Raw genomic sequence first — 26123 nt, forward strand, 5'->3', positions numbered from 1 at the left:
TAAGAAGGAGATTTTCTTTGAATCAAGCTCGAGGTCGAGTTTCTCCCAACCCCAAGAGAATGATGTAGAGAAAATAATAATAATAATAGTTTTTTATTATTATCAGGATTTTTTAGTTTATCTTTAACTTAAGAATAGGAGGTGCGTAGGGATAATTAGGTGAGTTTATTTTGTCGTGAGTTGATGTCGATCAATTGGGTTGGTTAGTTTAGAAGTATAAATATAATAAGGTTAGATCTAGGGGTTTTATCTTTTCAACAATGGGTAAACGTAGGTGGCACATGAATTTAAGAGAAAAGATAGCGATGAGAGAAAATAGACTAAAGGAGATAAAATAGGAAAGTCAGATGTTTATCTTTTTCTTCTTTTTTTTAGTCTATTTAAAGAGATGTTTTCCTTCATTGTAAAGATGTGAATAAGTTAATAAAATTTGGTCTCGTGAAGAGATTATTTTTGGGGTGGATTCCCTTGCAGACCTTGAGAGAGAGCATATTCCCTCAACCTTTCTTTTAGTATTTTTTTGGTTTTTATTTTCTCTATGCATCAATTGGTACAAGAGTTGCATCAAAAACCCAACCCCATCTATGTTGGATTTACATCATATAGATTTCTAGTGTTTTCAAGCCATCTCTCTCACTCTCTATGGGTTTACATCTATGGTTCCTCTGGAAAGGAAGACATTAATGCTCTCAACCCAACCCATCTCTCTCACTTTCTAGGGGTTTGCATTATGGTTCCTCTGCAAAGGAACACATTAATGCTCTCAACCCAACCCAACCCAACCCAACCCATCTTTCTCTCTCTCTCTCTATCTCCTCTACAAAGGAATATATCAATAATTTGAAACCCAATTTTCTGTTTGTTTTGGTTTTTTTTTTAACAATCATTTTTTTTATATTACAAATATTTACACATATAAACCAGGCAAATCTCTCATGGATGGAAGCTGAGAAAAGTGCATCCAAACCAAAAGAGTATGAAATCATCTCTCCATCTGTCACCAACAATCAAATCCCTTCTTGTCTCTTCCGATCACAAAGTCTGTTAAAATAGACATCGAGAAAGCTTGATAGGGGTAGAAAGAGAAGTATGTGGATGGAAAATTGTATTGAAAAATTGCCATAAAACTGTTACAATGCTACACAATATATGTGAGAGAGGTGTTATAAAAAAGAAGAGTGGGAATTTCAAGATATTATCTGAAATTGCAGTAGTGTGCATGGCCCTTGAACAATTAATCATCTGTCGTGGTGATTGATAATGGGTAAAACTTTTGATGTTATCTGAATTTCAAAATGTTACCTAAATACATTAAATTAAATTTTGTCGGGAGCTCTTGAGGAAATCCAAAGTTGGTCGGGATGGGTGGAGTAGTAAGGGACTCAGGTGGGTAGGTTTTGTTTTCCTTTGCATGTCCTTATGGTTACTTTATTGAAAATATGGCAAAGCTCGATGCTCTTTTGCAAGGTCTGAAATTGGAGACGAATAGAGAAGCTGGGGCCTTTTGTGTAGTGGAATGTGACTCCCTCAATGTTATAAATTGGGTGTAACAAGAGGAATAGACCACTGTGGATGTTATTGTCGGTTGAGGCAAAAGTTTCGGATATTGGTTTGGAGACTTCTTTTCATTAGGTGTATGTATAGAGAGACTAATGAAACAGTGGATGGCTTGGCTAAGAGTGGGGCATTTTTATATTCTTTGGAAAGAACTTACATATGGGCTTGAATTAGTTGGTATGTTTTTTGTATTTGTTGTATCCCTGAGTCATCATTATCATCGCAACCTTTTTCCAACTATATGGAAACAGCAAATACACGAATCCTGATTTGCCATTCTGTTCTGTCAAGAGCTATACCCTTGATGATGTTATAAGTCTCCATATCTTTTCTCAGTATTTCTAACCATGTCATTTTTGGCATACCCATTACCCTTTTTGAGACTTCTACTTGAACCAACTCACACCTCCAACTGGTGTTGTATTGAATCTGTGTTGCAAATGGCCAACCCACCTAAGTCTAATGGCTCTCATATTATCGCCTATTAGAGCCACATAAGTTCTCCTATATGTATTTATTTCAAATTCTATCTCTTCTTGTATTGTCACTCATCAATCTCCATATCTTCATCTCAACTACATTCATTCTATAGTATGTTGTTTCTTGACCGCACAACATTCTGCCTCATAAAGCAAAAATGAATCTCACATTACCCTTTCAGCTTCATTAGTATGCGGCGAGCACATAAAATCCTGATTGCACATCTCCATTTCGCCCACCCAACTCTAATTCTAAAATTTTAGGCTACATCCCTAAAATTTGATGCTCAAAAAATTACTCTTCGCCTGTGTTTTATCTAAGGAGCAAATGGATAATATGCTCCTGCAAGAGCAGCATATCCTTTCGTTAATACAGTTTTCACATACAGATGGTGCCGAATACATATCAACCCTATATTGTTAACAATGGACTGCTGAGGGTGCATTCCACATACGAGTGGTAGATTGTGTGTTGGTAATATTTCCATTCTTTCTTTTTGTATGAAAAAGAATGGTAGAAGGATCTTCGTTTGACACTTCTTTGTTTGTGTGAGAGAGTACTGCACCATACAAAATAAAATCTCATTACTTTCCCTCAATATTTCTGATTTAATCTTACATACTTTTGATTATGATATGTTGATATATTCACAAAATGACTGCAAAAGAACAAAAAAATTAGAATGTATTCTGCCTTCATAGCGTGTGAGGTTGCGCTCTAGTGAAAACAAAAACACCCCCGCCACCAAGTGCGCGACCCAATAGCATATCTCTATCCAAATATGAAAGGTAATACAATCCTCCGACTGATCGCCTGCCATGCAATTTGATATCAATACAAATCTTTCTACTCTTTTTCCTACACTTTAATCATTATTAATTGACTCCTTTGAAAAAAAAGTGTACCTGTCTGGGCTGCTTAAAGGAATTTGTGCTTTGAAACTACGAATGAACTGCAAGACCTGTGGAGTTGCACATTAATTTTCAACGAACAAAGTGAAACACGATACTCTCTCTCTCTCTCTCTCCTCATACATGCCATTTATAATACCTCAAAGGTAAAATATGTTCTTGGGAGAAATGCAGGGGCGATCAGAGCCTGAAGCTCTTCGCTGATCCTTATATCTTCAACACCCACCTGCAAGTAAAAGTTCGTTCGAGTAAAAGCCATTTCTATTGTCAAAATACATTGCACAAATAAGACAAATTGCTAGTAGCGACACAGACATGATAATGTAGCATCAAGACCCACTATGAGAAAGCAAGTGTGATGTCTTCAAATGGACATGCTCCATGAAAGATGCAATATGAAATGTGTAAAGGGTTCTGGCTGTAGGTACATGTAATGGGACATCCTAGTGGAACCGTCTAAGAAAATTCTGCGTAAAGCACATTACAAGGGGCAACCATATCCAGTTGATCTTTGTTATCTTTGTTTCATTTTACTGTTCAAAGGCATTATCATCGGCTTTAAGAGTTTGCAAATGTGTGTATATACACATTCTCAAACTTGAATGAGTGGTAGAAACATTTCTCCAAGCATAGTTCATATTTACAGGGTCATTTCAATCCAGATAGTTTAATATTCTTTTGCCCTTTTTAATCAATTTGTCTATCAGGGGAGGTTCTTTGATAAAACCCCAGGAGGACTTGTGTCATATTCATGAGGAACCAAACCACTTGAATACTTATAAACGCCCATGTATTTCATGTGAAACGGGAAGCTACTGCTAAGAAGTAAGCAAGACTTTCAAACTGTCCAATGGATGGGGAGTACCCAACCACAAATACCCTATCAAAACTTAGTGCTTTGAGAACAAAGAGAGGCTTCCAAAGATCAGGACCGGTATTAGGAAGTAAGAGTGAAGCCCTGACAGCAGTGGCATACAAACTGCACTATGAAGTTCACCAGAAGGAAGTGCATGATAAACTTTAAAATGATATATGAGCAGACCTTAAAACTATGCCACAAAATTTTGTACTCTCTTTTGTCTTTTTTATCTTCTTTCAACGAGCTCCGCTCATATATCATGCCATCACAAGGCTTTCCTACACCGAAATTGCATCTTTTGGCATAGTTTTCAGGTCCACTTTACTTTGATTGTTTAAGTGTTTACAGCCAAATCCCGAGAATATTTCTGCTTATAATCCCCTTTAATTTATCCTCTGAATCAATTAATTTAATAAATTCGAGAGAGACTCATGGGATAGTTGAATTACAATCCGGAAATGAATTAATCTTGAGAGACCAATTGCTCTTCAGATTGTCAACAGTGTTGTCTAATCTTTTAGGCCAAAACGAACATTTCTAAGATAATTTAAACGAAATAAATAAATATTTCTTAATAGAGCAGGCCCCTATTGGCCTAGGCTCGTATCAGGTTGCAGGTTGCTTTACACCATTGCCTTCTCCTCGTTGAAAGAATTTGCTAAAATAATTGTTGACTTGAAGATGAACTAGCATTTTAGGGATTAGGTTCCTAGGCCTAGGATTTGTGGCTGCTCAAGGTTTTCTAGGGTTTTCATGGCTATGAGGCTAGGGTATTCTCTCTAGGTCTTCTTGAGATTCTTTTAATCGCCCTAGGGTTTGTGACGTCTTTTGAATGCCTATGAACTGCTCTGAACTTTTCTAAACTTCTATCAATTGGACTTCTAAGTCTAGAAGAGGGTCCTTTTCTAGGTTGTTTTACCCTGCTTTACGCATTTTTGTATCATTCTAGAATCCTAGAACAATCAGGGTTAATATGGTGCTATGCGATTTGTGTCGTTCATTGTACAGCACCCACGACGTGATTTGCTTCGCTATCTCGTTTCACCTCGTTTTGCAGGACGTGTTAATCCTATCTTGATAGGGATGTATTTTGGATAAATTTCTAATGTGATTTGGATCCGACACAGTTCTAATCTCATTTGAGTCCTAATTGTTTCTATCCTAAAATGTTTTTGGATAAATCCTAATAGTTTTAGGATACCTCCTAGGTAGCTTTTAGATTTTCTAAAAACTATGGACTATGGTTTAGGTTTTTAGGGACTATAGGTGAAAGCACCCTAAGATCTTCGATACTAGTATGGTCCCTAATGGCTTATTAGGCTATTTTAGGTTATTGTTCCAGTGGTTTTAGGAAATGATTGGCTTAGGCTTAGGATTTGGGGTTCGAATAAGGCACAAATTTCAGGTTTCAGGCTAAAGGATTTTAGAAATACAACCAATTTCAAAAGTGGTGTCTACATTAAGGTTGATGCCTCGTACAAACCTCACCCTTTTTGGAAAGACGTTCTAATCTTGGGAAGGTTTTATAGTCTCTGCACAGAGTAGTTCCCAAAAAGAATCAAAAGGGACATTTGAACTTTTAAATATGCCAAATAAGTGGGTACAAGTAGAGAGGTTTTAAAGTCCTTCCCTAAATTCTATTATTTTTGGAGAAATATATTTTAAAGAACTGATTTTGAAAGTTCATCCTAGATTAAGTTATACACTGTAAAACTCATAGAAATCTTATTTTGGATGTTCCTTTATCAAAATGGAAAAACCTAGTGCCTTATAGAAAAGAGAAACGTAAGATGTTTTCTAAAGAGAAAAACCCGGGTTTTGGGTTGAGAAAGAGGAAACACAAAATTGCTACCATTTTGTCATGAGGTGTATGGTTTCTAGAAAGAAACATGGCGCATAAGATGATCATGTGGAGTTAAGTCTACCTTTAGGTTTTCTGTAAAGTATTCTCCTGTGAATTTCTTGTAGGAAGAAGTCATCCTTTTCTTTCAATTGTACATTATATTCTCTCTTTTTTTATAGTTATAACTAGTGGTAAATTTTTTGTAGGAAGAAGTCATCCTTTTCTTTCAAGTGTACATTATATTCTCTTTTTTTTATTGTTATAACTAGCGGTTGAAATCTTGCAGTGTAGTTATAGAATATTTTATGGTATTTATTTAAAGTTAAATCCTTTCCGAGCCTAGTGTTGTAGTGTGAATCAATCATGCCAATTTTTTAAAGCAGTCTTTCAATATCTTATGGACAAGATAGTTACTCAAGACGCCTCATCCAGTGTCGGTCACAACTTACAAATCTAGAAGCGACTCAATTAAGACAGTGATAACATGTATGTACCCCACCTTAATGGCTTCTACCATGAATCAATTACTCTAACGTGGAGAATCTATTATTTCTCTATCCTTGTTTTCCCCCTTATAATGAACAAAGCATTTACCAAATCATTGAATAAAATATCAAGTTGCATCAAGTGCAGAAATACATAACCAAATAAAAAGAAGAAAAAATGGAATCAAGGAAGATAGAGCACAAGAAGCACATAGGTCAATGAGTAACAGTCACAATAGAGGAAAGGAGTTCACAACCTTTGGCACACAATCAAATCACACAACTCTGCAGGACTACAGAACATGACTACAACAATCATGCTGTCCTGGAAGCTACCCCAGATTTGAAGGACCTATTTCCTCAAGAGCAGTTCCATCAAAGTTGAGCTTCCTAGGAATGACACCTCAAGATACCCTATACTCATCTTCTTTTTTGATTATTATATCTTATTGTAGCTTCCGAGGAATGGTATGCATTTGTTCAGATATCAATTCTCTTGTAAGGATTACAAGCTTTCAAAATGAACCCTTAAGAAAGAGACATATGGGTGAAAATGGGTTCATGAGACAAGTTAGGGTCTGCAAAACATACAGGGCAAAAAACATAATATGGTTGCAGTGGAATATCCACAAGATTCAAGAATACATTACAAGAAGGCTTCCACCCCGTAGCAGCAAAAATGGCCACAGTGAGAGCAGAGATTAATATAGGAGTGATTGAATAGTGATATGTTTGTCAGCCTTGTATTGAATCTAAGTAAGTTGACCATGGCTCCATTTTGAGTTAATGTTTGTCACCCTTCCATATGACTTTGATAGTCTTGAACAAAGGACCCTGAGTTAAACTTGATAGATTGTAATCATACCAATATGATTTAACTAGCAGCATAAGAGATTTTCATGATGGGAAGCATGATTTTATGAGGTATACAAATACTTCTAGATGTGGTGCTATTTTGATAAGGGAAAGCTTTGTATGTAACCCTACCCACATACAAAATAAATGTGACCCCACTTCTCAGCCGTTCGATCTGAATGGATGGCTACGATTGCCTCGTGTCTTGATGTCACGCCCAAATACTGTTTAATTTTTAATATTTTTCTACAAAACATTTTTGAGTGAAGTTTGGGGCATCCCCTCTTCTTATTGGGGTGCACCTAGCAAAAGAAAAAAAAAAAAAAAAAACTTCTCATGGAAATAAAGGATTAAAAAGGCCCTGCAAGTTTCAGGGGTATTTTGGTAAATTTTCATCATAGAAATATTTGTTATTAAGTTTAATCATGTGTACTCCTGTTAGATGTACAGATGCTTGAAATTTTGCAGTAAAATGTTTTATAGAATAAATTAAAAATCCAACACTAAGTTGTCAGATATAGATTTGACAATCAAGAGCCAACTCTACTCAGATCGGACAGTCGAAAGCAAGGGTCACAAATACTTTATATGTGGGTGGGGTCACATATAAAGCTTTGCTTTTTGATAATATGCAGTAATTCCATACACATGATTCCACCAAGCTATCACATCCAAAAATTCCAAAGCTTCTTTTGACATTGAGATGGCTGACACCAAGTTGTCACATCCAAAGATTCCAAAGCTTCTTTTGACATTGAGATGGCTGACATATGTTGTCTCAACATATGGACATAATTTGATTTCCAAAGCAAGACTCACCAATAGCAAGATATGGAAACCATACTTAAAACTGATCCGACATAGCATGTGAAGGGGATCATCATCTGGATTGCATTGAATACAAACATCTGATTGAAATGGAGGCTTTTGCTTTGTACAATCATTAGCATACGTACTCCTTAGTAATGGTAAATTGGCTTTTCATGCCAAACTTAATCACCTACATGATACATCATCATCATCATCATTCTCTAAGGCTTATCCCAAGTATTTGGGGTCGGCTACATTACTCGTGTTCCTTTAATCTTCTTTATCAAGGCCATACCCTCAGTAAGACCAAAAGTCACCATATGTTTTCTCACTATTTCTATTCATATGCTTTTGGGTATTTCTTTTGCCTTTTTAGAGTCGTCTACTTGAACCAAATTGCACCTCCTAACTGGTGTTGCATTAGATCCACGCTGCACATGACCAACCCATTTAAGTTTACTTTTCCTCATCTTATCTGAAGCCACACCTAAGTTCCCTTGTATATATTCATTATAAATTCTATCCTTTCTTGTCTTGCCACTCATTCATTTCATCATCCTCATCTCAGCTACGCTCATCCTATAGATATGTTGTTTCTTGACCGCCCAACATTCTATCCCATAAAGCAGGTTGGTCTTACAGTTCTACATAACTTCCCCTTTAGTCTCAATGGTATGTGGCAATCACATAAAACTCAGGATCACATCTCCACTTCCCCACTCAGCTCTAATTTTATGTGCGACATCTTCCTAAATCTCTTCTTTCTCTTGGATTATCGAGCCTAGATATTGAAAACAATAATTTTTTGGTATTTCTTGATGATCAATCTTAGCTACTCACTTTTTTTTCTTATTATTACTAAACTTGCATTCCATATATTCTGTCTTAGTCCGGCTAATTTTAAAACCTTTAGATTCTAAATCATCCCTCCAACATTCTAACTTTGCGTTGACACAGCCTGTAGCTTCATCGATCCAACCGTCATCTGCGAACAACATTTACCATGGTACCTCTTCTTGTGGGTGCCTGGTTAATTCGTCAATAATCAAAACAAAGAGATATAGTCTTAGTGGTGACCCCTGATGTAGGCCCATTGTCATGAGAACTCACTTGTTTCTCAACTAGTTGACTGCACACTAGTTAACGCTCCCTCATACATATCTCTAACTATGTTAATATAGCTTCTAGTGATGCCATTCTTTTCCAATACCTACCAAACTAAGTTTCTACGCACCTTATTGTATGCTTTCTTTAAAACAATAAAGACCCTGTGGAGGTCTTTTCCCTTCACTCTAAACTTCTCAATTAGTTGCATAAGTAGGAAAATGACTTCAATAGTTGACCTCCTTGGCATAAAACTGAATTGATTTTTTGATACAATCGTTTCACACCCTTGTCATTACAGCACCACTCTCTCCCATAGCTTCATAATGTGGCTCATAAGTTTAATCCCTCGATTGTTCGTACAGTTCTGTATGTCTCATTATTTGTTATAAATAGGTACCATAGTACTTTTTCTCCATTTGTCTATCATGTTCTTTGTTCTCAACACCTTGTCGAACAGTTTAGTAAGCCAACATATGCCAATCTCCTCCATGCACTTCCAAACCTCTATCAGGATGCCATCTGGTCTTAATATCTTTCCTATCTTCATCTTTCTCAAAGCTTCTTTCGCTTCAGATATTATAATCCTGCGAATGTAACTATGACCTCCACCCTCATTGTGTCAAAGGTTTCTTCTAACATTGTGTTCCCAAAGCGTTCGTTATTTAACAATTTTTTAAAAGTATTCTCCACCTTTCATTGACCTCATCATCTTTTACCAAGATCCTCCGATCCTCACTCTAATACATCTAATATGATCTAGAATCCCTACACTTCCTCTCTCTCATTTTTTCCTAGTTTGAAGACATCTTTTTCACCATTCTTGTCCCCAGTTTATTAATAGATTATCATATACTTTAAGCTTAGCCTTAATATTTTCTTAGCAATTTTTTAGCATTTTTATGTTCTTCTAAATTTTGATAATTTCTATTATATTGCCAAGCTTTATAACATGATCGTTTTTTGCTAATAGCCTTCTCAACCTTCTCACTCCACCATAGATTTCTTTGTCAAAAATATTTTTCCTCTAGTTTCTCCTGAAACTTCTTTTGCTACTGTCTTAATACAATCGACCATCTCATTCCACATAACAGTAACTTCGTTCTCAGAATTCTATTTTCCTTCTTTCACCAATTTATCCATAAATAAGTCTATGTTCTCATTTTTTAATTTTTACCACCTAGTTCTTGGACAACTATTAGGGTTCACTATTACCACGAGCCTATGTTGTATTGTCAAACTCTCTCCTGGAATAACATTGCAGTCATTCCATGATGGTCGATCTATCTTCTTGATTAGAAAGAAATCTATCTAGCTTTTATATGACCCACTCTTATAGTTATTAAATGTTCAACTCAGTTTTTAAAGTAGTTGTTTGCTATTGCTAGGTCATAGGCTATAGCAAAATCCAAGATAACCCTTTATATCCTCTACCATCTTTTCCTAAATGACCATTTAACTCCTTTCCTGAAAGGTCCTCTCTCCATTTGGTATTTCTTGGACCAGTTCATCCATGTCCTCCAGAACTGTCTGTTAATTCTATCCTCTAGTCCTACCTACACATAAGAATTAATTACATTAACTATCTCCTCCCTTAGTACGATTTTTTATTAATAGGGCTTATCACCTACTCTCTGGACATTTACTATTTTGTCTTTTAAATCTTTGTTTACTATTATGCTTATGCCATTTATATTATTATCTTTTACTATAAAACAAAGTTTATATCGATCACTTCTCTCTCAAAAAATATATCCACCAATTTCCTTAACTTTTTCCCTTTTCCACTAAATGAAATTACGATAGATAAAATCGATATTATATGAGTGTGCCTTCGAAATCCAAGATCTATTTAAGTCATTAAGATTGCCTTTAAGTAAAAACTACTGTGTATCTTCAGACCCATAACAAATTATTTCTATGAAGCTAAAATTCTATATAGAGAAAAAACAGTGAAACCGCACATTCAAAGAAGAACAATACTGTAACTTGGTGCCAAAACTCAACATTGTATAATCATGATCCAAGTGTGGCACTTTCAGCAGAATATGCTTCGAAACATAGTGTACTGACGTACAGATCAACACTAGAAGCAAGAGACAAACCTCTTCAAATCGAAGGTGTATATTTCGCGTAGAGACAACTGAAAAGTTTGCAGTAACCAACAAAGTTGCTCCTTCGTTTTTCTGCAGAAAATAAACTTTAATGATAAATAGAGTCAATTATCAAAACTTGCTCAAGTCTTACAACAATATTTGCCCCAATAGAACAAACAAAAGAAAGGCAAACAATAATGGTTGTGAATAATTCTGATTCGCCGAGAATGTAAGATAGCCTAGAAAGCAAGTTTTCTGAACCACCAAATCCTTTATTATGTGGAATAGTGGAAGTGACCACAACAACACCTACTTTGGGCATTTTAATAAATTCACCCACCACTTTCAGACAACCAAAATGGACACAAGTAGCATGAGTGGAAATAGCTCATTTTTACAAATGAGTAACTGAATAACTGAATGTACCATGAAATTAAATAGTATTTTTCACAATTAAATATTTAAATTGATGTAAGATTATTGAAGGAGGCAATCTTATTGTGGTTGATCATGAAACTATTGAAATGATTGCAAGTGAGTGACCAACCATTTCAAAATGTAATAGAAAGTTGTACTCACTCCAAAATTAGAACACATGTTACTCATGCCATCTAACATTCTGTGAATGCTCAGAATTCTCTAATTACCTGGATTCTGGATGGGTCCATGACTAAGAATCTAAATAACTTAACAGATGCATTTCTTTTCCTTGCCATAAAGCATGGCTTTTTTTTTTTGTTTCTCCTTACCATCAATCAATGATATTCCCATGTGAAGCTAGGCTTGAAATAGAAAGTGCAAAAGCATTTAAGTTAATGAATGACTCACTTCGAAAACCCCTGAAATGCTCCAACGCACAACATTTCGCACAATTCCTCCATCATTACGGTCTCGGCATTCAAACTTTTGGAATATCTGTCCCACCTAAAAATATAGTGCAGTTTAACTAACAGGGTCGCTGCTTGCAATACATAGATTTTGTGCACTACAAGGTGCCCCATCATAAATAAACAAACATCAATATTTTATTTTTCCAAATAATTGCAGCTGATCAGTTGTTCATCATTCATTAGTTCAACTTATGAAATCAAGATCAAGTGGGAAAAGCAATGGTTTATGAGAGAAACAAAGATTTAAAACCTGAAGGAATGGAAGTTTTGCGGACTCTAACAATACAAGGACATCAGAGGCAGAAGTATACTGCAAGCGCCATGTGCCATCTAGCTGGGGAAGATCAATTGGAGACCCAGCATCAAACCCTTCAACACTAACCTGCTCTATCAAAAACCAAAGGAAATCAGAAAACACTCCAGAGCATGAATTACACAATGTGAATTTAAATTACCCAACAACTAGATTCTCAGGGAAATAACCAATTTACCACTAATCTAAGAAAAGGACAAGGGGGCCACCCGCCTTTCAAAAAAATGCTCATGAACCCAAATGGAAGAACCCAAATTAATTATCTTCCAGATTTTGACAAGACTACTTCAAATTCAAAACAATTCTGACAAAGAAAACACTGAATGGAATTGTTGTAAAATCGGGATAACCCAATCACCCCTTTTGAGCAAATCGGGATATCTCAAATCCCACTAGAAGTAGTGGGCACTATGCCACAATGATTTTAACACTTAAATAACATGCCCAAGATGCAATAACAAGTGCACTATAATTGAGAAAAATATAGAAACAATAAAACAAGCAATATGGGAATCTTCAAAGCACAACACAAATGAAAATAGAGAGGGGCACGCACATTTACGTGGTTCACCCAAGATGGGCTACGTCCACGGGCTAGACGGCAAAGATGTGTTCACTAGCAAGAGGAAAAATTTACAAGATTGGGGTTATTTAGAGTTACCTCATATAATCTCAAGGAAAGCTCAAACAAAAGAACTTCCTACCACAAAACCACCTACAATAAACTTCTTTTTTCGACTCACCGATGCCGCGAAGAAATGTCGAAAAAATGGCCTAATATGAGCCCCAAATGGTGGTGCTAGAGTTTTGTTGCAATACCTCCAATTTCCAACCCCAAGCTTCTCTCTCTACCACTTCCCTTTCTCCCTCACTCACCCACGTTTTCCTTTCTAAAACCCCTTTTATGGGCCTCCACTAAAAAACTTATGTTAGTGACAAAAATACCCTCTAATAAGAGGGAGAATACAATACGGTGTGATTTTTTTGCATCATATCCCAACAATCTCCACCTTGATGCAAAATCACAGCCTTGCCTTGCCAACCCTTTACTTCTTTCCTTTCTTGAAACCTAGAGAAATTAAGCTCCATTCTAACTTCTCTACTTGGATAGTCTTTGTAAGCATATCCGCAAAGTTGTCTTCGGTCTTGATCTTGACCAATCGAACTCTTCTATCTTCAAAAACTTGCCGGATATAATGATATTGAACCAACATATTCCTTGACCTATTGTGGTGAACCGGGTTCTTGGCTAAATGAATATCACTCAAATTGTCACAAAATAGTTCCATTGGCTTGCATACAATGCCTATCTCACCCATCAATCCTTGAAGCCACACAACTTCTTTTCATACCTCTGTTGCCGCCATGTACTCGGCTTCGGTAGTTGACAATGCTACCATGTTTTGGAGCCTTGACATCCAATTAACCGGTCTACTTGCAAACCGAAAAATAAATGCGGTAGTCGACCTACCTCGATCAAGATCACCGGCTACATTTGCATCCACAAAACCTTGCATTTGGGTTGAGCCCTTGCCAAATGTGATTGCATAACTAGTTGTGCCTCTTAAGTACCGAAGCACCCATTTTGTTGCCTCCCAATGCACCTTTCTGGGGTTTGCCATAAACCGACATAAAACACCAACCGCATACGCAATTTCCGGTCTTGTACATACCATGGCAAACATTTAAGTTCCAATCACATTTGTATAAGGAATCGTAGCCATGCTTCTTCTTTCTTCTTCTGTCTTCGGACTTTGCATTGAAGATAATTTGAAGTGAAGCGTTAGGGGTGTCTTCACCGGCTTTGTATCTTTCATGCCAAATTTTTCAAGCACCATTTCTATGTAACCCTTTGAGATAATGACAAAATTCCATTTTGTCAGTCCCTTTCAATTTCAATCCCAAGGATTTGCCTTGCTGGCCCGAGATCTTTCATCTCAAATGTTTTGCTCAAAGAACTCTTGAGCTCATCAATTTTTGCCTTATCTTTGCACACCAAAAGCATGTCATCCACACATAAGACTAAAATCAAGTATGTACTATCATCAACAAACTAATAGATGCAATGGTCATACTTACTTCTTGTGTACCCAAAGCTCATCATGAACATATCAAATGTTCTATACCATTATTTTGATTCTTACTTCTTCAATTTGCACAAAGTCCTTCTTTGCCCTTCTTTATAAAGCCTTCCGATTGTTGCATGTACACTTCCTCTTCAAGTTCTCCATGCAAAAAAGCCTTTTTCACATCCATTTGCTCAAGCTCTAAATCATGCATAGCAACTAACCCAAGCACTAAGCGAATTGATACCAACTTGACAACTGGTGCAAAAATTTCATCAAAATTAATTCCTTGTTTTTGTGAAAAACCTTTTGCCACCAATTTTGTATTATATCTTTCAAGCTTTCCATTGAGCCCCTTCTTTATCTTGAACACCTATATATAACCAACGGCCTTTCTACCTTTTGGTAACTCCACGTAATCCCAAGTCTTATTTCTTTGAATGGCCAATATCTCCTTCCATAGCTCTTTTCCAATGCTCGGTACCATTGCTATCAATGGCTTCACAGAATGATGTTGGCTCTTCATTTTCGGCTATCAAAGCATGCAAAGTATCTGGATCCACATAATCTTTGTTCACCCGGGTGCACAAGTTACTCTAGTAGAGTACCTATGTGCCAAAGACACAAGTTCATCATGATGGCCATGTGGTTCTTCATCTTGACTTCCTAGTTCTTCATGCTCTTCACTATGATCAATGGGTATATTCTCATAAGGCATAGTTGCACTTGGTGGAAGTATTTCGGGGTTGCTTTTAAATTCTTGGCTCTCTTGTTGCACTTCTTGACCATTGTCCGTCATCATCATCCCTTTTGCCAATACTTTGGATTCATTAAAATGCATATCATGGCTAATGATTATTTTTCGGGTACTTGGATCCCATAACCAGTACCCCTTCACAGCCTTGCTATAGCCCACAACGATGCACTTCTTTGACCTTGGATCTAATTTGTTCCTTTGGCAACTTGGACCAAGTGCATATGCATCACAATCAAAGAATTTTAAATCGGAGTAGTCACTTGGAGTTCCATACCATCTCATCAAGAGTTTTGCTTCCCAATACTACCGAAGGTGATCGTTTGATAAGATAACAAGCCTTTGATATGGCTTCCGCCCAGGCTGACATTGCTTAACATGCACCTCGCACACTCCAACAAAGTGCGATTCATCCTCTCGACCACACCATTTTGTTGAGGATTGTAGGTATTTGTGTAATGCCAAGTAATTCCCTGGGCCTTGCAAAAATTTTCGAACTCCTTTGATACAAACTCTCCACCATTATCGGTCCGAAGGACTTTGATGTGATGCCTTGTAGATTTTTCAACTTCGGCTTTAAAATTCTTGAATACACAAAACACATCATTTTTAAACTTGATAGTTTTGATCCATACTTTTCTTGAGAAGTCAACAACAAATGAAATAAAATATAATGCACCTCCATAAGATGTAGTTGGTGAAGGGCCCCATACGTCCGAGCGAATGTAATCAAGTTTACACTTGCTTGTATGCTTCCCGGCCCTGAAAGGTTGTCTATGTTGTTTCCCATAGACACAATGTTCACAAAATTCGGATCCATCAATTTTAAGTGTAGGAATAAATTCCTCTTCATCAAGACCTCCATACCCTTATCACTCATATGCCCCAATCTTTTATGCCATAGGCGAAATGGAACTTCCTCACCTTTGACCACAAAATTCACTTCATTATTTATTATTGTGCTTCCTAATAACTTGTACAAGCTCCCAATTAGGACTCATTTCATCACAATTCGTGCCTCTTTTGATATTTTGATTACTCCATGTTAATCGGTGAACTTATAACCTTCCGAATCTAGAGAAAAGAGGGAAATCAAGCTCTTTTTTAGTTCTGGTACATGCCTAATATCCTTAATTGCCTGAATAGTCCCATCAAACATCCTTAGGCTAACCGAACTCATTCCAACCACATTGCTAGTGGAATTATTATCCATGGATACCGATCCTCCTTTACATGACTCACATGAGTCAAACAGTGATCTATAGGGGTACATGTGATGGGTGGCTCCACTATCAAGTACCCAATTTTGATAAAATATTGAATTATATGCCACTATCAATATTTTATTTTCAATGAACCCGGATGTAGACTCTTCAACTTGATTTGCTTCATTCTTGGATTCACTTGGCTTTTCACCTCTTACATTAGGAGCTTTGGAAGAATTCACTCTATTTCTTTTAAAACAATTCTTCCTTATATGACTGGGCTCCCACAATGACAACACACATTCTTATTATTGGGCCCTTTAGATTTTAATCGAAATCTTGAATTACTTCTTGAATGATTCCTCAATGAATCACCCCATTCATTCGATTGACCTCTTGCCACAAGAGCTTCCATCTTTCATTGTACCAAAAATACCTTCTTTTGAAGTTCATCGGCAAGTAAGGCACTACACATCAAGCCCAAATCAAGAAAATCCTTTTTACTACAGCTCAATATAGTAACAAGGTTATCATAAGATTCCGACAATGAACAAAGTAAGGTGACCGCCTTATCTTCGTCATCCATTCTTACACCAATACTCTCAAGTTGACAAATGATGTTATTAAACTCATTCAAGTGTTCCGACACATTTGCACCTTCTTTCATTCTCAAGGAATATAATTTCTTTTTAAGAAAATTTGGTTTATGAGAGATTTTGTTTAATACAAACTTTTCAATCTTTCTCACAAATCTTTTGCTGTCTTTTCACCAACAATATTAAACAAAACTTCATTCGCTAAACACAAGCGACTAGTGGTCGGTACCTTCATATCGAGTTCGTCCAAATCATCATCGGTCAGATTTACCGGTTTCTTATCTTTTCCAAGTAATGCTTTGTGTTGCCCTTGATGTATCAATAAACCTTGTATTTTTAATTTCCAGATTTCAAAATTATTTTTTCCATTAAACTTCTCCACCTCAAACTTGTGAGATGCCATTTTCCCAAAAATACTAAACTAATTCCTTGAGCTTTGATACCACTTCTTGTAAAATCGAGATAACCCAATCACTCCTTTTGAGCAAATTGAAATATCTCATATCCCACTAGAAGTAGTGAGCACTGCACCACAATGATTTCAACACTCAAATAACACGTCTAAGATGCAATAACAAGTGTAATATAATTGGAAAAAATATAAAAATAATAAAACAAGCAATATGAGAAATCTTCAAAGCACAACACAAATGAAAATAGAGAGGGACACGCACATTTACGTAGTTCATCCAAGATAGGCTACGTCCATGGGTAAGACGGCAAAGATGTGTTCACTATCAAAAGGAAAAAATTACAAGATTGAGGTTATGTAGAGTTACCTCATACAATCTCAACGAAAGCTCAACCAAAAGAACTTCCTCCCACAAAACCACCTATAATATACTCTCTTCTTTTATTCATCGATAACGCAAAGATGGCGAAAAATCAGCATAAGATGAGCCCCAAATGGTGGTGCTAGGGTTTGGTTAACAAAAACCCTAATTTTCAACCCCAAGCTTCTCTCTACCACTTCCCTTTCTCCCTCACTCACCCACGTTTTTTTCTTAAAAAAACCCCTTTCTATGGGCCTCCACTAAAAAAAACTTATTTTAGGGACAAAATACCCTTTAATAAGAGGGAGAATACCTTGATTTTTTTTTTTTGCATCACATCCCAACCTGAATGTATGTGAAAATTGGAGATTCTCCAAATAGAAAATGGAAAAAAGAAATACATAATTGAATCTACTACCATAATGAAAGTTGTTATGGCATTAATGCGGTAGAGAGAAAAAACAACCAGAATTTCTTCAATTTGAGCGCGTTGATCGGGCGTGGCCACAAGCCCGCGCTGTGTGTCCTGCACGGCTGTCAACAAGTCGAACTTGCTTTTCTCCACATTCCTAACCTGTACATATAAATACATCAAAAGCACCCCCAATATGTGATGTCAATTCTTTACAGGTTCAATGCTAATGTAGATAGAGAGAGATTACCGTAGTTGGGTTGGTGGCAACACATTTGAAAGACGGGAGGCGTTGTCTCTTAGCAATTTGAGTGAAACGGTAGCCATGGCGACCCGCAGTAGAACACGATGTAATAATTCTAACACAAAAAAAGTTTCCCTCCTGTCTTCCTATGAGACTGCTACTAATGGTAGTTGGACGGTGACGATGACCCCACGATCTGGTCGTCCTTGCAAAAACAAAAGACGAAGAGCTCACAACACAGCAGCAATCCATGGAATCAACCCGCAGCTGCCATTCGTGATTCACTGTACTCTTATGCTCTTCTTCTTCATATCCCTAATCGACGGCCGTTAAGCAGTCAGAGTACCTACCAACGGATACGATGTCATCGGCGCATCTAGCGAACAACTGGCACGAGGACGTCGACGTTACCTCAACGGCTTTGGCTTGGTAGAGATGGACGGCGGTGTCCCCACTACAAAAAAGTTAATTGAATTGCACGCACCATCTACTTCTCTTCACCACCGTCCATTGCATAAACGGCGATAAGTATGCTTGGGCATTCATAATTTGGAAAATTATTTCATGGGGCTGCACTGCGTTTCTACATATGCGGTCCAAAAAATGTAAAGCATCTTTTTTAAAGATGAATGTAAATAGGTGTTTCATCTAAAAATAATAAAAATCAACGGTAAAAATGTTTTCTTACTATAAATATTATTTTTAGTTTTTAAGATTTATTTATTTTTTATATTCATGATCTTCATGTTAGAGATTACGTGTCCCTAAAATTTAAGTCTTAAAATCTATCTTAAAAATAGATTTATTAAGAAGCCCGCATTTCTACATATGCGGGCTTGGCCTTATAAAAACCAAGCCCTTATAATTTTCCCCAAGTCTCATCCTACAAATCTTATCCTAATGATTTGGGGTCTCTTACATAATCATATTTCTCCATTCTACTCTATCAAGTTTTATATTCTCAATAAGACCAAAGTCACTATTATCTCCCCTCATTATTTCTATCCATATTATTCTCATTACTTCTATCGGTATTAATTTTTCCCACCATACCTCTTATAACTGTCCATCTCAAAGTTTCCCATTGTCTAAAAACGAGAAAGGTAGTAGTTCCTGAGGGTTCGATCGTATTTAATGCGCTAGTTCGTTGGGGTTGTTATTCTTCTGACTTATTAAGGGCTCAAACAGTGTATTTTATGTGCATTTTCGGAGATTCAACTTGTTCAATTTCGAAGGTATAAACTAACTCCAATAGAAAAAAATATTCCAAATTGCACATCACTAATACTCAAAAAAAAAATCCCAAAAGATTGAACAGGACGCCCATTTTTGAAGGTTGAGATCCATGTGCTCAATGTTCATTTTATTTTTCTTTTAAACATAACCAGGTAGAATTTTTAGAGACCGTCCGGTTTTGTGAGGCTGCAATCTACGCATTAGAAAACTCAAGATATAAATACATAATCGGAACCTCGCATACTGATCTTCTAACGGAGTAGCTTATAATATTAATACACGCAGGAAATGGACTGCCTCGAATCGCTCAATCTAATCTTCCCCGCTCTAAGAACCTGAAATTTCCACGCGATTCTCTATGCACACAATTTTGTTAATGAAAATTATATAAAAAAAAAACACCTCAAGATTATACTTTGTAGCGATTCTCTCTCCACACAATTTTATTAATGAAAATTATCCAAAAAAAAAAAAAAACACCTCACGACTGCACTTTGTATGTAACTTACTCGGCCTAATTTTTTCTCTCTAATTTTGTCACTCACTTTTTTCTCTAAAATACACTTTTTATTCAAATACCCCCAACCAAATAAAACATAAAAAAATGGCTAAACTCCCCTCTTTATTATTTCCCTTTACCCACCCCTAGCTCTCCTCTATCCAACTGAAATAAGAGATCCAACCTAATTTTTTCTCTTTAATTTTGTCTCTCACTTTTTTTTCTCTAAGATACACTTTCTATGCAAATACCCCCAACCAAATAAAACATAAAAAAAATTGCTAAACTAGTCGCCTTTATTATTTTGCCTTACCACACCTCTCTCTTCTATCCCACTGAAATAAGGGATCCAACCTAATTTTTTCTCTCTAATTTTTTCTTACTTTTTTTTCTCTAAAATACACTTTCTATACAAATACCCCTAACCAAATATCTCCTCTATCCCACTAAAATAAGGGATACAACCTAATTTTTCTCTCTAATTTTGTCTCTTACTTTTTTTCTCTAAAATACACTTTCTATGCAGATACCCCTAACCAAATAAAATATAAAGAAATGGCTTAACTACCCTCCCTTATTATTTTGTGTTACCGACACTTTGTAAATACGGTCTTGTAGTAAAGGGTCCGGTCCGGTAGTAAGGGTCCGGTATTGTATAAAGTGAAATACTAAAATACACTTTCTATACAAATACCCCTAACCAAATAAAACATAAAGAAATGGCTAAACTACCCTCCCTTATTATTTTGCCTTACCGACGCTGTGTAAGTACGGTCCGATAGTAAGGCTCCGGTATTGTGTAAAGTGAACTAAAACATGTGTAAGTACCGTCCGGTAGTAAGGCTCTGGTATTGTGTAAAGTGAACTAAAACAAGGGATCCAACATCGTGTAAATACGGTTCGACAGTAAAGCTCCGGCATTATATAAACGGTCTGACAAAAAGGCTCCGACATTGTGTAAGATGTGAACTGAAACAAGGGATCCGACACTGTATAAATACGGTCCGACAGTAAAGCTCCGGCATTGTGTAAACGGTCCGACAATAAGGCTCCAACATTGTGTAAGATGAGGTTCCGGCAATGTGTAAGGTGAGATAGGCTCCGGTAAGGCTCGAACATTGTGTAAGCTGAGGCTCCGGCATCGTGTAAGGTGAGATAGGCTCCGGTATTGTGTAAAATACGATCCAGCAGTAGGGCTCCGACAATGTGTAAAATGCGATCCAACCGTTGCAAAGGACGGTCCGACAATAAATGTTACTAGATTCTAAGGCTCTGCCACTATATAAATGGCGGTCTGGTACAACTCAATTTCAGACTCTGATACTATGTAAAAAGCGATCCGACAGTACTCAATTTCGATCAAGTAGTTGTTCACTCCGACATGGTCCAATAGTCATCTTAGGGCGGTCCGATACTTGTTCGCTCCGACCATGGTAGTCCAGTGTTACTCAATTTTGGTTGTTGTCTTAAGATGGTAAACTTGTGCACTATGGTGCGTTTCGACAGTGTGCTACTGAGGCTCAAAAATCAACATCAAATAGAGAGACATTTCCTTCTAAAAAAATAACATTTTTTCCTTAAGGGGTTATTTGCATGGAAAATTCGTTTTGAGAAAAAAGTGAGTAAAAAAGTTAGACTTAAGGTTTAAGTTGATTTTTTGCAATTTTCTCATTTTTTATTATTCTACTTGTCATGCATAAAGCGAACAGTTTTAGCCAATGGTTTAAAAAACGGATCGGTGACCTGGATCGGACACCCAAAAAACCGATCTGGATCGGCGAATCGACGATCCGGATCGGGAATCGGGTGAATCGGTCAGAATAAAGCTTCAAAAAAATCCGAAAAAATTATTAAAATTCATTATAATTATTGTTTTTTAGGAATTCAATAAGAAATGAGGGTACTCCATTAAGAATTTTCATGTTTTTGCATGAATATGCGAATATTGATATTTCTTTCCCTACATGAACTACTATTTAGCATTTAATTTACATCACACAAAAGGATAAACATAGAATTATCATGGAATAAGTATATCAACATACATGCACTACAATAAAGCATAAAATTAGTAACATACGATCTAAAAATAAAATGATAGACAACGTTGTTGTTCTTCTTGGTCACGCTGGTGCCATTGGTTGAATTTGTTTGACAATTCATTGATTCGATCTAAAAACGAATCATCGATATTAGCAGGCGTCTGACTATTCCCAAATCCCTGAGTGTTAGTGTATTGTTGTGTTTTCAATCCAAAATCCCCGAAGCTTGTCCATCATTCATGCTCACCTACATTGTCGTGCTCATCCCTACACTGTTGCTGTTGGGATTAGATATGTGAATAATATGGTTGGGATAGGGTGGCCTCAGAATCATCATCTCTCTCATTTTCTCTTAGATCCCCTTCCCACTCTCCCTCATTAGGTGCAATATCATCGACATCTCCGACGAATTGTGGATACGTTGGCTGGCTGCTTCCTCTTTCATGCTGCTCATCACTTTCTTCAAGATCTTCATCATCGATAGCCTCAAGGAACGCTCTCTTGTGCAACACTGACTCCTCCTCTTCTACTACCCATTGGTCTGCTGTGTTTGTGACAAATATTATGTCTAAGTCTATCGGCCCATAGTCTTCAAGCTTCCTTCTTATTTGTCGCTCTCGAAGGTTTAAATTCTAATGAGCGTAGACTAGTTTATAAAGTCGATTCCTCTTAGTAGTGTGCAACCATTGGAACGTACGCCAGTTGCGCTCACAGCCAGTAGCAGAACATGTCTGGGAGAGCACGTGATTGCTATCCTTTTTAGGTGAGGTGCATCAGTACCATATATCTCCACCATTCAGTTGGATTAAAATGCAAAAAAGCATTATAAGGGCAAGAATAATTCATAAGATTAAATATATGAATGAACAAAATATTAGCGAGGGGATAACCTAGATCCATCATAGTTCGAGAATTCCTGGCAAGTCTAGTTCCGAAGGATCATCCCTATACATAGCAAGCTAAAACAAATATATTACGTTTTAGTGCATTATTCCATACAAATATAACAACTCAATGAAGTTCTTACCAAAACATTAAATAATACCTCTTGTATCGCAGCTACTTGGTTTCGATGGCTTCTCTTCAACCTTGCAATAATGTATCCGACCCCGTCCATAATCTTGTAGGGTTGTTCAGGTGTCAAATAGAAAAATTTTAGGTTGAAGTAGTAACCTACAAAATATATAGGTAGAAAAATGTCATTTACAATTTCATAAAAAAATGATTTAAAATGAAACGTTGTAATGATATAAATATATATTTACCAGCATAATGAATTGGACGTCCAAATTTGGTGTTCCACCTCCTTTCTATAATCTCGATCACTTTGCTAGCACAATTACACTTCTCCTTAATAGCTGATTTCGCCCTCTCAATACCTTCATAAATGATACCCATGGTAACTTTCTTGTCAGCATCCACCGTTCTTAACACCGTGACCAAAGGGGCAGTGGCCTCTACAACACTGGAACATCGAGACCAGAACCGCCTATTTGAGACTATGTTGTCCACTTTTATATCGGTATTGGACTTCGAGAGGCGGTTATTTAACCACTCTTCGCAGGTAAACAATCTCTTTAATGCACCTTCAGATTCTCGAATGGAGTCCACAGCTAAGTAATCGGTCGCAAAGAGGGTTATGGCAGGCCTGATTATCTCTTTTTTCTTAGAGTGTTCTCTAAACAGAAATAAAATTTTAGAGTGGTTGTATATAAATCTCGATACTAACTTTGCTTCCTCTAGAGTCTCCTTCACAATTTTGATCTCACCGATCTCTTCTAACGTAAGATCGATGCTGTGTGCAGCACACGGGGTCCATACTAGATGCTTCCTCTTATCCATCAACTTGATGCCCGCAGAAACACATGCACGCGCATTGTCCGTAATAAACTGGACTATATGCTTATCTCCTACCTCCTCCACTATCTGATCATATAGTCGTACGTAGAAGTTTGCATCCTTCTTCGTCCCTGATACGTCTTTGCTAGACAAAAAAGCTGTACCTTTTGGGGAATAGGCCAAGAAGTTTAAAAACTCTTTTTTGCTAACTTTATTCAACCAACCATCACTCGTGAGAGTAATGTCTGTCATTGGCCAACTCTGTTTCTATTCTTCAATCCACTTTTTAACTTCGTCCACCTCTTCATCTAATATTGGCCCACTGAGCTCATATGTCGTCGGGGGTTTTACCCCGGGCCGGACTCTCTGGATTGCACTGACCATAGGTGGAAAATATGGGTTATTGGCTGCATCAAAGGGAATCCCTTTATCGTAGAACCATTTACCAACATATCTCCCCAACATATTTCTTGTACCTTTAACCATGCCTTTTAGGGTCATCTGTTGTGACTTAGGCTTTGAGAGAAATGGGTATTTACGACCATGACCTGCAATACTGGCACTCCTAAGTAACCTAGAAACAATTTCTTCAACATCTGATTCTCCTTTATACATATTGCCACCAACCCCTCCATACATATTTGAGCTGGGCCCACCATACATGCTCGAGCTGGACCCGCCATGCATATCTGAGCTAGGCCCACCATGTATGTCTGAGATAGACCCATCGGGCATTCTAAACCCACGTTCCCTCTGATATTGTTCATGTAAACTCAATCTTGTGGCCCACTACTTATCTTGTGGCCCACTACAATATTGTTCATGTACCCCACTACTTATCACTGTTTGACTGTAATTACAAATAATTTTGTCTTTTTTGTTAGGATCAAGTCTGACATCATGTTGCCATGCAGGGTCTTCTGCAGATCTTGACATGATTCAACTGTTTTAAGACGTAAAAAATATAAAATTAATCTGACAGTTCAAAAAGAAAAATAATCACCATATGTAGTGATGATATGTTGCGGTAGTTCATGTAGTCATATTTGTTGTTTTTTGTTATTGCAAAATACCTCTATTGACAATAATATTTTCGTACATATCAATTACAAATATTCAGGATAATATAATACAAAACGCAAGCTCCAAACAAGTCTACAACTCAATTATCAAGAACATATATTTTTTGCATTAAAAAATTAATAATAAAAACAATTCTTCACAGAGCCAGCTAACATCAGTCATTCCAACTAAAAAATACATGAACAACAGATAAAAAAAATACAATTTTACATTAAAAATATAATAACATGCATTTTTTTGCATAAATAATCTATCAACATACAATTTTTTCAACAAAAACTTTAACAATAAAAATTTAAAATATGGTTTAATACCTCATGATAATTAAAACCTTCTCACGATTTTCACATCTTTTTTTAAAATCATCATTTTTCAAAAAATTCGATCATGGATAAAAAGAAATGGAAAAAAAAAAAGTACAGCAAATTTTCAAAAAATTCAATCATGGATTAAAAAAAAAATTCGATCATGGATTAAAAAAAAAAATCACAAATTTTCAAAAAATTCGATCATGGATTACAAAAAAAAATTCGATCATGGATTAAAAAAAAAGAATTACAAATTTTCAAAAAATTCGATCATGGATTACAAAAAAAAATTTGTTCATGGATTAAAAAAAAAAATCACAAATTTTCAAAAAATTCGATCATGGATTACAAAAAAAAAATTCGATCATGGATTAAAAAAAAAAATCACAAATTTTCAAAAAATTCAATCACGGATTACAAAAAATTCTATCATGGATTACAAAAAATTCGATCATGGATTACATAAAATTCGATCATAGATTACATAAAATTCGATCATGGATTACAAAAAAAAAAAAAACATCAAAAAACATAAAATTCGATCGTGGATTACAAAAAAAGAAAAAAACAATTCGATCATGGATTAGAAAAAATCAATCATGGATTACAAAAAATTCTATCATGAGTTACAAAAAAAAAAAAAAAAAATCGATTATGGATTGAAAAAAACAAACATTTCGATCATGGATTACAAAAAATTTGATCATGGATTACAAAAAATCCTATCATGGATTACAAAAAATTCGATCATGGATTACATAAAATTCGATCATGGATTACAAAAAAAAAAAAACAAAAAAAAAAAAAAAATTCGATCGTGGATTACGAAAAAAGAAAACAACAATTCGATCATGGATTACAAA

At 36.3% G+C, this 26123-nt stretch overlaps 2 protein-coding genes across 4 annotated transcripts; both read right to left on the reverse strand.

Annotated features, from left to right (window-relative positions):
* Positions 1–2177: 2177 nt before the first annotated feature.
* LOC18436432 (Plastid-lipid associated protein PAP / fibrillin family protein) lies at positions 2178–19860 on the reverse strand. Of its 3 annotated transcripts, XM_020668589.2 has the most exons (9): positions 18260–19860; positions 18064–18171; positions 12141–12272; positions 11829–11924; positions 11010–11090; positions 3088–3174; positions 2943–2998; positions 2731–2850; positions 2178–2596 (listed from the first exon to the last, which is right to left on the reverse strand). In XM_020668589.2, the coding sequence occupies exons 1-8, from the start codon at positions 18503–18505 to the stop codon at positions 2733–2735; spliced, it is 924 nt and encodes a 307-aa protein (XP_020524248.1). In that variant the 5' UTR covers positions 18506–19860; the 3' UTR covers positions 2178–2596; positions 2731–2732. The 3 variants fall into 3 exon arrangements, 2 of the variants coding, with proteins under 2 accessions (XP_020524248.1, XP_088702800.1); XR_016040705.1 differs by lacking the exon at positions 2178–2596 and having other exon boundaries at positions 2598–2850; positions 11010–11104; positions 18260–18846; XM_088846674.1 differs by lacking the exons at positions 2178–2596; positions 2731–2850; positions 2943–2998; positions 3088–3174; positions 11010–11090 and having other exon boundaries at positions 11829–11985; positions 18260–18846.
* Positions 19861–21970: 2110 nt separating this feature from the next.
* On the reverse strand, positions 21971–24812 carry LOC148780448 (uncharacterized). Its single transcript, XM_088846673.1, has 3 exons — positions 23296–24812; positions 23076–23203; positions 21971–22989 (listed from the first exon to the last, which is right to left on the reverse strand). The coding sequence occupies exons 1-3, from the start codon at positions 24119–24121 to the stop codon at positions 22930–22932; spliced, it is 1014 nt and encodes a 337-aa protein (XP_088702799.1). The 5' UTR covers positions 24122–24812; the 3' UTR covers positions 21971–22929.
* Between the last annotated feature and the right edge of the window lie 1311 nt (positions 24813–26123).

This window comes from Amborella trichopoda, chromosome 9 (genome assembly GCF_054954075.1).
Source record: "Amborella trichopoda isolate Santa Cruz 75 chromosome 9, AtrichopodaSantaCruz75HAP2 v2.0, whole genome shotgun sequence".
Lineage (NCBI taxonomy): Eukaryota > Viridiplantae > Streptophyta > Magnoliopsida > Amborellales > Amborellaceae > Amborella > Amborella trichopoda.